The sequence below is a fragment of the Tyto alba genome, unplaced genomic scaffold, assembly GCF_018691265.1.
Source record: "Tyto alba isolate M040663 unplaced genomic scaffold, T.alba_DEE_v4.0 Super-Scaffold_29, whole genome shotgun sequence".
Lineage (NCBI taxonomy): Eukaryota > Metazoa > Chordata > Aves > Strigiformes > Tytonidae > Tyto > Tyto alba.
In genome coordinates, this window is record NW_024881303.1 from 4,817,304 (window position 1) to 4,832,702 (window position 15,399).

General features: G+C 37.5%; 1 protein-coding gene across 1 annotated transcript in view; it reads right to left on the reverse strand.

Annotated features, from left to right (window-relative positions):
• The window catches only part of WDHD1 (WD repeat and HMG-box DNA binding protein 1), a 30,376-nt gene that overhangs the window by 11,053 nt on the left and 3,924 nt on the right, over window positions 1–15,399 (reverse strand). The window contains 14 exon segments of the mRNA XM_042799195.1: window positions 555–711; window positions 1,397–1,478; window positions 1,480–1,535; window positions 2,011–2,252; window positions 3,383–3,567; window positions 4,171–4,364; window positions 4,557–4,746; window positions 4,930–5,065; window positions 6,535–6,641; window positions 7,913–8,005; window positions 9,627–9,722; window positions 11,450–11,500; window positions 12,029–12,140; window positions 14,347–14,498. Of these exon segments, the coding sequence (XP_042655129.1) occupies window positions 555–711; window positions 1,397–1,478; window positions 1,480–1,535; window positions 2,011–2,252; window positions 3,383–3,567; window positions 4,171–4,364; window positions 4,557–4,746; window positions 4,930–5,065; window positions 6,535–6,641; window positions 7,913–8,005; window positions 9,627–9,722; window positions 11,450–11,500; window positions 12,029–12,140; window positions 14,347–14,498 (1,853 nt within the window).

The window sequence follows — 15,399 nt, forward strand, 5'->3', positions numbered from 1 at the left end:
ATTGTTCTTCATGGCCACAGTTTAAATATTAATACAGTAACAGACAGTTCTGATTTATCTATGCCTAATGATGTAGATTAGTTACAGGATTGGATTCTTCTCAAAGGGACGAATGGGGAAAACACAGAAAAAAAAAAAGAAAAAAAAAAAAAAAAAACAACAAAACCAAAACACAAACCCACACACCCCAAAACCATCAACAGCAGAGGCAGATTCCTAACAGCAACCGTAACTTTTTAGCAGGTTTCTCTAACAAAATGCAGCCTTATGAATGTGTCTGCATGAGAGATGTGTGATTTCATAATAAAGTGCACACATCTGTTACCCAAGGCAAAAACCCACAATTGTTAGTTACAAATTATAAAACTCTAATTTCAAAACCAATTTAGTAATGAACACCCATGCAGAATTCTATTTGTGAACTAGATCATTTACTGTGCATATTTACTAGCCACCCGTTTAATTGTAGAAGTTGCTTCCAGTTTTTCATAGTAAGAAGTGCTCTGTAATTTAAAACCAAGACAAACAAAGCACTTCCTTGTGAAATACCTGACCTGAGCTGCTGGGGATTTTCATGGATGCCAACCACCCAATAATGATCAGATTTTCCTTTGCAATGCTCTCTCATGTTACACACTGGAATCCAAGTATTCCCAAGTCCTCGGTTCAACATCCGCACAATTCCCTCAGAATCCACGTAACAAGGGGTACCTGTTTGTTACAAATGAAAACAATTACTCTGTCAGGCAACTAATTACAAAGCAAGTAAGTTTGAACTGGTGGACACTGCTGGGAAATGATGGTTTACGTATGTCAAATACGACATCCTCTCACCCAAACAGTACAACCTAGCTGGAAAAAACTAGTTTTGTTAGAAAGATGCGCCACCTTCTGACAGTCAACACTACTGCTAGTCAACTGACAAGCTGAAATTTCAAACATCTTATGAAGAAATCGAATTCACACTACTTTGGTAGATTCCTAAAGAAAATGAGCTATTTTACAATCACTTTTTCTGGTTAGCATAAAAACTGCTCCCAAGCTACCAACTTTTTGGGGGGTGCTTTTGCCGAGGTAGTTGAACACACCTATTACGGTGTACTAATGCAATTTATTTCTTTTTGCTGAGCAGGGCAACCAGTTGGGAAAACAAGTTCTGATAACATTCAAGTGTATTTTATTCATAGTGGAAACATATTAAAGATTTCTGATAAATATACTGAACAAACAGAAAAATAGAATTTTGTTTAGCATTGAGGAGATTTAAAAAAAAAAAAGAAAAGTCTAGGTCCCAAGATCACTCTTACTAAAGGGGCATTAATCAGCCAAACTCTCCTCCAAAATTCCCCCAACAGCATCAAGACTTCTCAATGTCACTCATGCCAGTATTTCATACCTTCTGCAGAGAATCCAACCCATATCAAATAGGATTTCTTTGTAAGAGAAAGAGGGTCTCCATGCAAAATTTGTTTTTTTCGATTTTCCTAGCTCCATCAGCTGTACTCCGAGGCACTGGTCTCCATCAAACCCAGTACCTAGGAAGAAGTTGTTCAATGACTATTTTAGAAAACAAAATAATTGTCTTGTCTCTTGACTAAATTTAAGTTTTGAATCAAAAACTAATTCTAATGCAGGGTTATCCATGAAAACCACTGTCAGACAAGCGACTATTTGTCATTTTAGACATGCAAAGCATGTATAATAACTACTTTCTTAATTTCCCATAGTAATTCATTCTGGCATAGATGAAACCCAGGTTTAAACTATTAATGCCACAGTCATAAAATTATCCCCTTCCCCACAGGTTAATCCAGGCATCCCAATATAAAATGTAGGCTTTGCTGTCAAATGTCAAAGATCTGTGGGTTGTGACGGTAAAAGCGTCATCAAGAAGAGAAGAATGTAACAATTCTGGTGATTACATACAAATTAACCAGTGTTTGAAGCCAGTTACAGACAAAGATTGAAAACATAGCTCCAGTTCAGAAAAGACAGAAGAGAGAAAACTACCTCTGTGATAAATAACCATCAACTGCTCTCCATGTCCTGCCATAGACACCACTGGACCCGGGAGACTGAAGATCTCTTTCTGAACTCCTCCAACAGTAAACACACGAACTAGTAAGGCACTAGTGGCACAAGCAGCCCAGCCTTGCCCCAGACAGATAGCCTCAACATCTTCATCCTTTGGCATATCTACTGTCCACTCCTTGTTTGCATCCCATGAGCTAAAATGAATGCAGTGGAGCTTGCTAAAACAGAGACAAAGAACAACAGTCAAATATCTCAACATGAAGAAAAAGAGAATATCTGAAAATACACCAACATTTTACATTTTTATCAGACCTGGAATCTGTGATGATCACAGAAAGGAACTACAAATTACAAGTGGTCATTTGCAAAGGCTTTACTCTTATTATTCAAGAACTGGAGAGCCAACTCGACCTCCAGCACTCTAGATTTAGAGCTTCTAAAGCCTGAAACAGAGACAGTTTAAAGGTCTGATGGGTGATTTTTTAGATGGGAACAGGTAAGTACCCTGCTTAATTAACATCAATAAGAACTGAAGGTGCTCAGTACCCCTGAATATCAGCCCTCATTACAAGTCTGTCATATTATGCTATCCTTCAAAGGGAAAAAAAATTAGGAACTCCAGTTCTGCCATTTTAATAATTGAAAACTGCCCATGACCAATTCAGACACTGCAGCTTTTGACAGATTACCCGCTTCCATTGAGAAAAAAAGTTGAAATTTTCAGAGTCAGGCAACCAATACATACAAATAATACTTATAAACGTAAAAGGTGCTTTTCAACTTATCACAATGCTATATGTGTGAAAGTATGAAGAAAGTTCTTTCTTCAAGATATTTCCACAGAAACCAGCAATAAAATATTGTTGCTGTTGTTCTTAAATGAAAGAGCAGAGTCTAGCTGGCCCAGCTGCTTAAATCTTTCTATGGTTTTCAGAAACTTGTGCTCTTCATACTCGTAATTCTTTGGGTATCTCCAAACATGTCTCCTTAGCAACAGTGTGAAAAGAAATAACATAGTCCTTATGATTTATCTTTGATCTGAGCAGACTGAAAAACTATTGTTCATGTTTACAATTTCATTTGAGTTAGCAATCCATGAAGTTTCTCTTATATTTTTTTTTAAAAAAAAGGGATTAAAAAAGAAAATCCTCATAAAACAAATCACATCTTTCAATATTCTTGAAGTCTTCAAGTGGGTGGATGTGAAAATCCTCCTTGAAAATGATCCTATAAATAAAAAGTACAATTAAAAGCCAAAAATCTCTAAAAAGTGATAGAAGCTGAAATAACAAAACAAGTTAAGTGTAATTCCATACTACAGGGTTTGCAGAGCAAGGCCATGACTTACCTTGCAAGTTCCTCTGTACTCTCACAGGCTAGTAAAACAGCTTCAGTAGAGAGGTCAGCCATCGTGTGATTCAGAGAGTTTGGCAGGTGTGTTGCATGATGTACAGAGGTATCATGAAATTCTATATCTATAGCATTGTCTTGCTCATCATTGTAACAGCGAATGATACCAACAGAATTCCATACCTATTAAAAAAGAACATCCCCCCCAAAAAAACACAACAAATCAAGCATACTGCCCTAAGCCAGTTTCTCATCTGACACAACAGTAGGTGGGAGCTGGAGGAAGACTGAAGACCTGTGTAGTCAGGACTTGTCATTTCTAAAACAGTTGCTTCAGGCAGAAACTAGTTTCAACCTTACTGCTTAGCCATCTTTCTCCTTACAAAATTAAGTGTGAAGAACTTGGGAGTTAGAAAGAAATAGTGGATGATTAGCATACAAGTCCTAACAGCACAAAAAAATCCACAAGTTCTGGTTAAAAAATAATTTTTAAAAAGATTTGCTAGAATTCAATAGCACAGGTACAAAGTGTATAGTTTGCTTTTGTTTTAAAGCCAAGTATTTATTTCTACATCAAAAGCAACTGAAATATAAAGCATAACATTATGCAATCTTTGCATTAACACAAAGCTACTTTCCACTATTTAGCTTCACATTATGAAGTATTAAAAAAAAAAAAAATCAAAAATCTTGGAAAAGGTTAGATTAAGACACAGCAAGAACTGCAAAATATTCAGTATTAACAAAGCAACTAGACCTACGTAACCACACAGCAGCAAGATTTACCATGAAACGATGCATGAGATGTGCAGGAGTGGAGCCAGACTGGAACGGCTTTTGCCTGGGGGTTGGCATTGGCCCGTCATAGAAAGGCTGTCGTGTAGATGATGGTGGTAAAGCTGGAGAGCCACCAGTCTGATCATCATCATCATCATCTTCCTTTTCAAGAAGTTTGGAATTAGTTTTTATCATCCCAATATCTAGAAGTTTACAAAATAAATAAATAAATAATCACATCTTACACATATTATTATGAAAGAACATAGGTAAAAAATTTGAAACAGTCAAGATTTCTCTGGAAAAATAAGGCAGAATTTATCTGAGGAGAGGATGCTAAGAGATGGTTCCAATAACAGCATTAAAGAGCTCTGGAAAATTATTTCATTCTGTACCTAGTGAGTTATCATCATCATCAATTATTGCCCGTCTCAGATTGTCTGAAGGTGGCATAAAGTCATCAGCATCATCTTCATTAGCTCCAGCCTTTGGGGAAGACTGTGGTTCAATCATATCTCCATTCAAATAGTCGTCGTCTTCTCCATCAAAGAGATCATCGTAGTCCTTTGCCACTGTACCGGCAACCTAAAATCAGGTTAACAATTATCATTAAACTTCTAATAGACATGGAATTCAAGAAATTCCATTCTAATGGACATGAAATCCAAGCACACAAGAGGGAAATTTCAGCACATAAAACAGAATGTTCAATATAATTTGGTAACTTAAATAATCATGTTAATTCGAGAAATAATTGGTACCAATCACCTTGTCATTTGGTTTCTTTCCATCACCGATATTTTCCAGCAACCCCAGATTTCCTTCTGTATCTGTATATGCAATTTGCCTATATTTGGGGTGCCATGCCAGTCCACAAATTGAGTACTTTTTCTCATGCTTCATCCTAAAAAGAATATTAAACCAATGGATTTTTAGTAAGATTCTCAGGGCAGAAACCTCCTCAAGTTATTGTAAAAAGTGGAAATATTTACTAGTATTAGAAAGTGATGTTACACATAATAAAATAATTAATAGTTACCTTTAGAATAAACGGCTACTATAAAAAAAATACAGCAGGTCTTCCTTTTCTATGGAGAAAACCACTTAAGCTTTAAACATCAAACAGAATCATATTCTTAAAACAACAGCTTCCTGATACACATAGAAAAGACAAAGTAATTCCCCAGTAGTCATACATTCCCAAACCATCCAGTTATAAAAGGAACATTCAGTTGTTTCTCTTGTACCAAACTGATGAGTTAAACCTCTATCTTTTCCACTCTTTATTCTCACAAAAAATCCTCCCATTAATTATTTATATAATGTCTTTAATTCTTAACATAGGCAGTACAGTAACAATCAAGCTTCTTACCCAAAATACTTGGACAGATAAATCATCCCTTCCTCTCTACCTCACTTAATCATACCTTTTTTTTTTTCCTTTTTTTTTTTTTTCCCTTGAAAAATGGATGCTTTAACCAACCAAGAAAAAAATGCAATTTGTCAGTGGGTCCTTTCTTTGCATACAGGTGACAATGGCTGACTGATGTATCTGTTCTTCCCTCTCCCTTAAGAAAAAACATCTTACTGCCAATGATCTTGGGGTCTGGAATGTGAGGAAAATTTGTTTCCATGAAAAATATCTATCAATCAACTATTAAAAAGTAATAAACTATATTTGCACATGGAAAACTAGAGTTTGGAATTTGAACAAAATCCACATTCACGTCCCTTCCCTATTCTATTTCTAAGAATGTAATGTTTCCAGAACCTTCTAGCTATGCAGGAAGAAACATGGCATATCACATGAATCGGGACATACTTTTGTGCATGCTGGATGTGATGAGAGAAGGCAAAACAATACGGGATTTCTACCTAGCATCAAGAGTTACACTCCTGTGGAAGCTGCTTCCTTGCAGGACACGGAAATGATATGCCAGCCCTTGAATTCCCTTTAGCTTCCGAACTGCAGCATTAGCCCCTCCGTCGGGCAGCACACAAGAGCCCTCCTCTTGCTCCCTTTGCTCAGGTCTAGGCTGGGCGGTGGCCCTGCCTCCCACCATCACCCAGATCTAACACCCCTGTGCTCCGGCCCCTTCCCTGCAGATGTGATCCCAGCCCCACCAGCAGCTGGGAGACCACCTCTGCGCCCAGGTAAATGGTATTCCTCAATCTGAGCCTACAGGCACTGTCTCCTGGGGTGCTTGCTTTCAGTGGAACATGAGCAGAAAGCTTACAGATTTGCCCTTACTAAGGCTTTTCAAGAGGCATAGTTCTACATTTGCACAAATAAGCTTTACAGAAAAGATAACAAAATTCTGTTTCAAGAATAAACAGGATAAACTTAAGGATTTATGAAACATCACTGAATACCTCTCTATGCACTCCTGGGTTTCCACATTCCACACCACTATTATCCCGTCCACACTTCCAGCTGCCAGATACCGCCCACAAGGAGACCAGGCCACAACATTCAAGGGCTAAGGAAAAAATAAAAGAATTAAAAAAGAAAATATTACCAATGCACACACAGCATTCATGTTCTGGAGCTTAAAAGAAAGACATTCTGGAATAAAAAATTAATAATGATGATCTTTAGCAAATCATATCCAGCCTCCTGTATTACAGCTGGCGTTAGGTAGTTCCCTGCAAGAAATAAAGATAACACTCTTATTTTTTTTTGAGAATAGCCATCTTCTGTCATTAAACACTGCCATAAGGTCTAACAAAACCTGATTCTAGATATGTACACAGAAGTGTAGTACATCTTGCAAACTCAGCACTAAACGTAGCTTTATTTATCTTGAATTTATATAGTTCCATAAATTAAAATCCAAGACTGTGTGTTCTGTATTTTAATAACACTAGGAAATTGGTATTCTAACTCAAAGATTTCCAAGTCAAAAGAAAGAAGATGACACAGTTAAGGCTACTATGCAGTTAAATTTCAGCTTAATGAAATATAAACAACTGCTATCTCTGCTCTGTACAGAAATAATACTCTTGACATTTTCCCTGAAAAGTTATGTCTTTAGAGCAATTTGTGAAAACAGATGTTCTTCAACTGCTGTTGGTGACTCACCAGTAGACTTCAGACATCTAGTGGGTTACTATAAATGAAAGAAGGGAACCAGAGCCACATAAAGACATGTTTGACATTCTTCTAGTATCTTTTGCCTTGGTTTCCAACATAAAGTAACAGGATCAGAAATGAAATGGAAAAGGTGAGCAATCGTTACCGAGGGCAAGGGGAAGAGATACTGTCCAGAAAATCATTTCTAGCAAACTGACATTAAAATTATGGAATGTGGGGGTTTATGTGGCCCGGTGGCCATATCAGGACCTGTGATAAGAGTCACCAAGGCAACCAAGGACACAAAGAAGGAAAGAAAAGTGATGGTTCAACACTTGGAAACAAAAGTGATGGCTCAACACTTAAGGAAGAAGCCGGCAGCGGACTCGGGCGAGCAGCAGCCGATCCGCTAAGGCGCGTGAACGGCGAGTGGTCAGCCCGCAGCACCGATCACAAACTAACACACTCAGACAACAGCCTGTAATCACAACGCAGTATGCATGCACGGAACGTCAAATAAGATAAATATGTATCACTGATGCTTAATAAACGAGCGCTTTCTGCACACCACACTGGCGTCTGGGATTGGCTCTGTCACCGACACGAGACCTGGCTGCGCACGGGCACGAGAATTCACCACAATGGAAGATTTAGAAAGTTCCTCATTTATGTACCTACCTGTGTGATTAATGTATCTGATAGATCAAATTGACTATCCCAGGTTTCTCTTCTGTATAGTTTAACAACTTTATCTACAGGGATTGCCAGCAACTGTTCAAAAGAAACAAGAATCAGACAATTTAGAACAATTTACCTTTCAAACAGAACATTCAAATAGCATAACTCCTTCATTCAGTAGTATTACAGTTGGGATTGCCTCAGTATTTAACAGTTCTCTAACATCCCAGCAATGCCAAAAAAGTAAAGAAAGCTGAAGTAACTTGAATTACAAGATTCCTTAATGCTTTCCACATGCAACGTAGCAAAGCGTGTCTGTTTTTATTTCAATCTTCATTTCTTTCTGGCAGAAAACTGAATATAATGACAGTTGCATCGTAAGGTTATAAGTTCTTATTTATGAAACAGCTAACACACACACACACACACATAAAAAGTTTTCAATGCTCTGAGCACAAGGCTTATGTTCTCATTTTCCCTTCCTCTCCAAACCTCTTCTGATCAGGTTACAATTTCTCAATAAATCTTATCTGAATAGCTGATCCCTGAAATAGCTCATTTCACCTTTCACAAAACTACGTCAATGTTACTGTCTGTTTATTTTTTTTAGGATGTGGGGTTTTTAAAGACTTCTAACAATTTGCTTTGTAAGAGAAGCAAGACAACTACTCGCATTTCAAATATGTGTGTGTGTGTGTGAAGAATTAGCCTAAAAATTAAAAGTATTTGTTTTTATGATATACAGATATTGAAACAATTTGTACTGCAGGTGACGTTCTCTATTCCACAGAAAAGTTATACATAATGCTATCATAGCAGGCCAGTTATATTGAAGAGTGGACACGGGTCGACAGACACAAAGGCTAAGTTGGGAAAGCAAGATTATTCAGGTATGAACTGTGAGAAGACACTGGAAAATACTCTTTAGATCCAGAGGTACTACAGTGTCAATAAAGGATGAATAGGTTCTGCCACACTATTATCACAGGCAAGAACAGAAGCCATAAACCAATTTTTCCAAATGGCCAATTTTTGCTCAATTCCCCATCCTTTACTTCAAGCATGACAGGGCAGAACTCATTTCATACAGGTTCGCATTTATCTGCTCCTTCCTCCTCTCCCCTTTGCATTATCAGATGCTGCAGAGGTGTTCTAGGTTACACGCTCCAGAAACACATATATAGCTATACTAACTCCCCAACCCGTTTTCATTTGTGATCCATACATAGGACTATTGCAGCAGTACATATATAATGCACCAGACCTGTGGTACATATCAGCATCACCTTTAGTCATTACAGAATCAACTTCGTTCTTCAGGTGAAAAGAAAGGGAACAACTTAAAGAAATATTTACAGAGCAACATTACTGATAGGGCAAGATTTGCTTAAAGTAAAAAAAGACTGAACTCCTTCAATGCTCTGTTGTGAGCAATTTGATTATTTCCCTCATGTACAATGTTCCTTCCTATTCAGCACAACATGACTGTTTTAAGGTTGTTCTGGGCTTACAGCTGGACTACTGCCAAACAGAGTCTGGAGCTTAAACAAGTAACTGTTTCCAGGTTTTAATTTTTCCTAAAAGTGAACTTCACCCCAAATATTTTCCTTACTCCCAGGAGCTGCAATTTGGGTTTGCCCAGATTGAATTCTACTGTTGGACTCCCAAAGAGAAAAGAAGGATTAAGATGTAACTAAAACAACGTCACACTTACCTTTCCACTGCCAGGTTGCCAGCCAAGTCTGCATATTGATTTAGCATTTATCACATCGTTACATTTCTGCAGCAGTGGCCAGCTTGTCATGCATATCTGAAAACAAAATATTAAAAAATGAGTTTTCTAACTCTGTGGAAATCTACTGTATAGTACAAATTCTTAAGGGAAAAGTGTAGAAAAAATATTAAAAGGAAAAAAGCTATACCATTTTTTGAACTGAAATAATATCTTTCATCTAAACACAATGGTACAAACTGCCTTAAAAAAAATCCTGAAAAAACACCTTGCCAATATAGACCTGGAACTATTTTAATGACAATACAACTACTTGTAACAGAAATAAGATCACAGAACAAGTGTTTTTAATCAAGTATAGAACAAATGAGCTCACATATTTTTAGGTTATAGAGAAATCTGGCCAAAATGCATTTGTCAAATCCAGATCAGCTGCAAGCAGGGTGACACACATCAGCCTGAATCTTGCCACGGCAGTATAAGGAATAAATGGCTATATTCTCCCATTACAACACAGATGCATACATCGTACTGCCTCAATCCTAGGACACTGTTGGTGTAACTGCCCCAAAAGGCATTCACTGTCAGACTGGAACACGAGATTTCACATTAGAAGTATGCTTTTGTTTTTAAAAAAGTAGCAATCCACAAGTGCAGGGGTACATTTTCAACTGTACTTACAGGAATAATTCCACATGGATTCTTAACCAGTCAATGTCATTTAGCAAAAATAATCCCACATACATATGCAGAATTGTCTTACTAAAACATTCACTTGAAATCCTCTTTTCAACTTCCTTAGAGTTCCAAGAGCAGAGACTAAATCTGATTCTCACTACATCTGATTTCATACAGGCCCCAAACTATTTCAGCCAAATATTGCCAAGCTGAGCCCAAGGACCTTCTAATGAGTCATCTTCTTCAAACTGTGACTTATATCCTCCTTCTCAGAAATTGTTGTGAAGTTTGTGACAAACAAACAAAAAAGAGGAAGAGCAAGCCCCTTGTCAACAGCATTAAACCCATTCAAATCTAAAAAGCCAAAATGCACTGAGCTGAACCTTGAGTTCTTAGAAAACTGAATGTATGCGCCATAGGCAGAGAGCAGGAGACACCGCAGCAATACTGTGTCTCAAGTCCCCTGTCAAAGAAAAACATTATCACCCTGGGCATCATCTCAGTGATCCTGGCACACGAAATGTGAAATCTGTATCTCTTCCTAATCTTAGGTCAGAGTAATCATGTTCCAAAATGAGACTAACCAACCAGATCGCTTTTAAAAGAAGATACTGTGCAGCATCTCAGAGCATTATTCCACCTTCACCAGTCTGTCTACAATCCTGAAAACTATTTATTATTTCATAGGAAGTTTGGTAAAAATAAATAAAAACAAAATATACCTAGATAGCTGCTTATTAGAATGAAAATCCTTCCTTAACCTTAAAAGCAATGAGCTGAAATTCTGAAGTAAGGAATGTGATGTCAATTGCTATCTTTACACAGAAGCATTACTTCTGAACGTGCTGAGGATAAAATACACAATGCTGGCCAATAAGGAAAGATGGACAGAAGAAATCAGGGATTCCACAGACAGGAAGAAGAGTCCATATTTATCCAGGCAACATTTCATAATTAGGCTTCAGAACTACTCCCAGAAGTAGATAAAAGCAGTCTGTAAAGTGTAGTTAGATTTCTTCCCCAAAAAGAAAATCCTGCTCCAGCAGAGTTATTTCAGTCCAGCTCTTATTGCTGCCTGTGAAATCCTAGATTCCTTATGAAACAATTTTCAATGGCAGGCCTCTTACCTGATCTGCTATTTTCCATACTCGGACAGAACCATCACAGCTCGCCGATGCCTATGTAAGAGGTTTTTGTAAACAAATTAATAATTAAAGACATAGAGAAATTAATGCTACAAAATTGAAACAATCCCTATAACCAATGCTAGACATACATATAGGCAGTTTTAAAAAGAAAGCCTCCCTGTTTAAACCATTTTGAGACTTAAAACTTTCTAATAGTCACCTTGATAATTGTACTCAACTCCAAGCTACTGTAATTATAAACCCTTATACTTCAATTGAGCTGATTATTCACAAAAGAGGCTTAAAATTAATATTAAATTTCTTTAGTAAGCCATCTTTTCCCCTGTAAAGTCAGATCAGCATTAGATTCCAGAAGAACATAGATGGTAGTTGAGTAGTTAATAAAAGCCTGAGTTCTGGGAGGCAACCAGTCGTGACACACTCCACCATAAGTAAGGGCAGCTGAAATTAAGTAGTCTCTTGTGCCCAGTCACTGGGTTTTTTTTGTAAAAAGTATGTATTTTCTTTCCCAGAGAAAATGAGATTCAAAGCAGAAAGTAAACAAGAAAGTGTTTTTACCAGGTAAACATCCTTGGGGTCAAAAGACAGGCTTAAAACAGGAGCATCGTGTCCTCGGAATGTTTTCTGCTTGCTGCTATCAGTCACCTCCACAACTTTGACCATAAAGTCACTGTAGATCACAATGGCACAGACATAAAAGTACTAACAATGGTATTAATAACGACAAACTATATGTTTATTGTAATAACAACTGCGCACTAAGTACCTTTTGGGGAAGTTATGGCTCTCAATACTGTATGATCCAAGGGAAAATGAGAATCTTGAGGCTTACTACAATAGGAGCAAGGCCAATCTATTTTTATCAGAAAAAAATGTTTGTTCATGTCAAAGTTCATAAAGTATGGTTGCTCTCTGAAAAGGATATTACGTACACACAGACCATATACTTGTTTAATATCATATTCTATATGACCCAATGAAAACCTCTGCTTAGACACCAGAGAGCTAACTTAAAAAGAACCAGCCGTTAAATAGGACCAACATTCATAACTATCATTTGGTCATGTGTTTTTTAAAAAAAAAGATAGAGTAAATAGTTTATTTTGTGACTTTTTTAACAGGATTTTTAAGACCACTTAGTGTATCAGATACGTTAACAGAATTTTTACAGCTTTATTCCCTCCTCCAAAATTACAGATGTTACTGCAGTTTAACTCAAAACATCAATACTAACTTCTAAGCCAAAGAGCTCCTGTGACAGTCTTTCTTTAATTCTCCCTCTCATACTTTATTGCAACACCCTCAGAGAGACATTTAAATTTAGGACCTAATTCTACAGGGTTAACCATTACTTTAGCTATATTCAGAAACCTCAGTTTTGTCAATAATCTAACACTAACCAAACAGTCATAAAAGGAAGTCTATAAGCTGTATTGCAAGGCAACTAAAATTATGTCAGCACTCTTAAACAATGCAAGACAACTTTAAAGAGAGAAAAAAACAAAAAACAAAAAAACAAACAACCAAACAGGCAATAGGGTATTTTTTGTTTATTTAAGAAGCCACACAACTGTTTTTCAAGTAGTTCATGTGAACTTTGGCAGCCCGTTGGATGTTAAACTTACATAAAACTGAAGTTTGCAGACTTCATGTAAAAAACTGAGGTATCTGGGAAAACTAAAAGCAATTCTTAGCTGCATTCCTTCATTTCATGGCTGTTACCTTCTGTAGCATGCTACAGAAGACCTTGCTAAGGGGTGGCCTCACAGTCTTAAGAGCTCTTTTTCGTAATGCAAGCGCCCTTGCCAGGCTGCAGACGTACTGGGTTTTTGTAAAAGTTTTAGAAATAGAAAAGAGTTCGCCGTCTGCCTAATCTCTCTAATCAAAGTCAGATCCTGGGGCAGAGCTGTTCCCTCAGAAACAAGCACTGGCAAAGGGCCCAAACTCATGACCCCTGTCAGATTTAGAGTGGTTACTGCCCCCAGCTGTCCAGCCTCCCAGTTTTGGTGGAGCTGGTGTGTCTGCTCCACAGCTGCCAGAGCTCACAGTCCAGCATATTTACCCAAATTGCTTTCTAGTTCAATTCACACTTCAAGGAGCCGGGGAGCAGATGGAAACACCCTGCCATCTCTACTGTGGAGGACAAATTCCAGCAGAGGGGCAAACAGACAGCCTGAGTTAGCTACAGCTGCCCAAAGAGTTCACCAAATGCAATTAAGAATCACCTGAGCCTTAAATAAATGGAAAAAATAAAACCCTGCCTACTTGCTATTTTGCCATCTCTGTTAAAGGATTAGCGTATATTATATAAAAGCAAACATGCTGCCCTAAGAAATTAACTAAACTACACATTTAATTCCCCTTGGGCAAGAGGTGCAACTGTCATCTGTTACCATTTGGCAGAACGGTGATGATACTTATGCCAGAGAATGACTCAAAGCTCTCCCACAAATTAGAACCCATCTAACTTTCGCATGTGTGTATACATCTGCAGCACCATGATCCTGAACAGTCAGGACATTATCTCGAGCACACAGTAACAAAATCCTTGATGCTGTAATGAGATCCATATGGATGAACATGTATGCTTACTCATTACAGGACTGAAAGCACTGAAGTCTCCTAAAGAAAACTAATTATTTCACAACACCAGATTTCCATTTCAAATTATTTGGCGGATCAAGTATCTCTCAGAGCATTGTTTTCTAAAGTCCTTTTCATTCCTTTCTTCCCCTCCACCCCCAGAAGGCATTTTCCAATACTGTAAAACCCCCAGAGGTATGTGGCTTAATGATCTCCTTGGTAAAAATCAGCATGTGAGGAAATTGCCAGATTCTGAACAACAGCGGTGCTTTTCCTTATCATGCACAGATTACCTAGATCCAGCAGCAATTTTGGTGCCATCACTATTAAAGATGACGTGGTTTGCATTCATGGTGAAGCGAGTAAGGATGCCATCTGGAGCTCCTTCAGGAAAGGTATGTATCTGAACAGTATTGTTCGATACTGCTGTGATCAATCTTCCATTCTAAAAACAAAATCCATCATAAAATTTGTTAGTTAAAACACATTTATGTCCACAGAGCCAAAAAAAAAATGCTCTGATGTGCCTAATATTTGGACAGACTAACTTTAGTAGTTTCAAAAGAGGTCTGACAATAAGAGTAGTACAGGACATATTCTTTAACTCATATTTATTCCCCCAAAAATATAGACAAGCACAGTAACTTTAATACTTTATCACTTTAATCAAACTATTAAAACTAGAAAAACTGTTCTCTTACTTCCAGTCCTGTAGAAACACACAGCTACATTTAATACTGAAACTCCAGCTGCTTCAGCAGACTTAAAATTCATTATGCTAACTATATGGCAATTTACTGCATCAAGACCTTCCCAACTTGTATCTTTACTAAAATAATGAATAATCAAAGTCACTAAAAAATTTCCAAGAGAAATATCCAATCTTCTTTTGGTGGATGGAAAATTCACTCCTTTTCATGGGCAAGAAAGCTCTTAGAACAGGAAGAATCATGCATTCTATTTGGATTAATATGCTGCAGTATCAGGAGAGGGCACCCTTAGACTGAACTTCTCAGTTAAATGCCACCAGGGAAAGATGAGAAGTTCATGAACTAGAGCTTAGCTCTTTACAGAAAACAGAAGGCAGATGTTAACTAAAAAGGAATCCAGATTAAAAGTAGTGCAAAACAGAAGAAATAATTATCCTACACTTGGAAAAGAAGTATCTCTTCTTCAGGTGACAATACTATTCCTCAGCTGTACATCGCAGGAAGTTTTTGGAATATATAAATAAAGAAATACTTTATTTCCTTGAGTTTTTTTGTTTGGGGCTGGGGGGCGGGGTGTTGCTTTTTTTTTTAAATTACCTAAAGCTATAGTAAAAATCTTGAAGATAAACAAAGCAG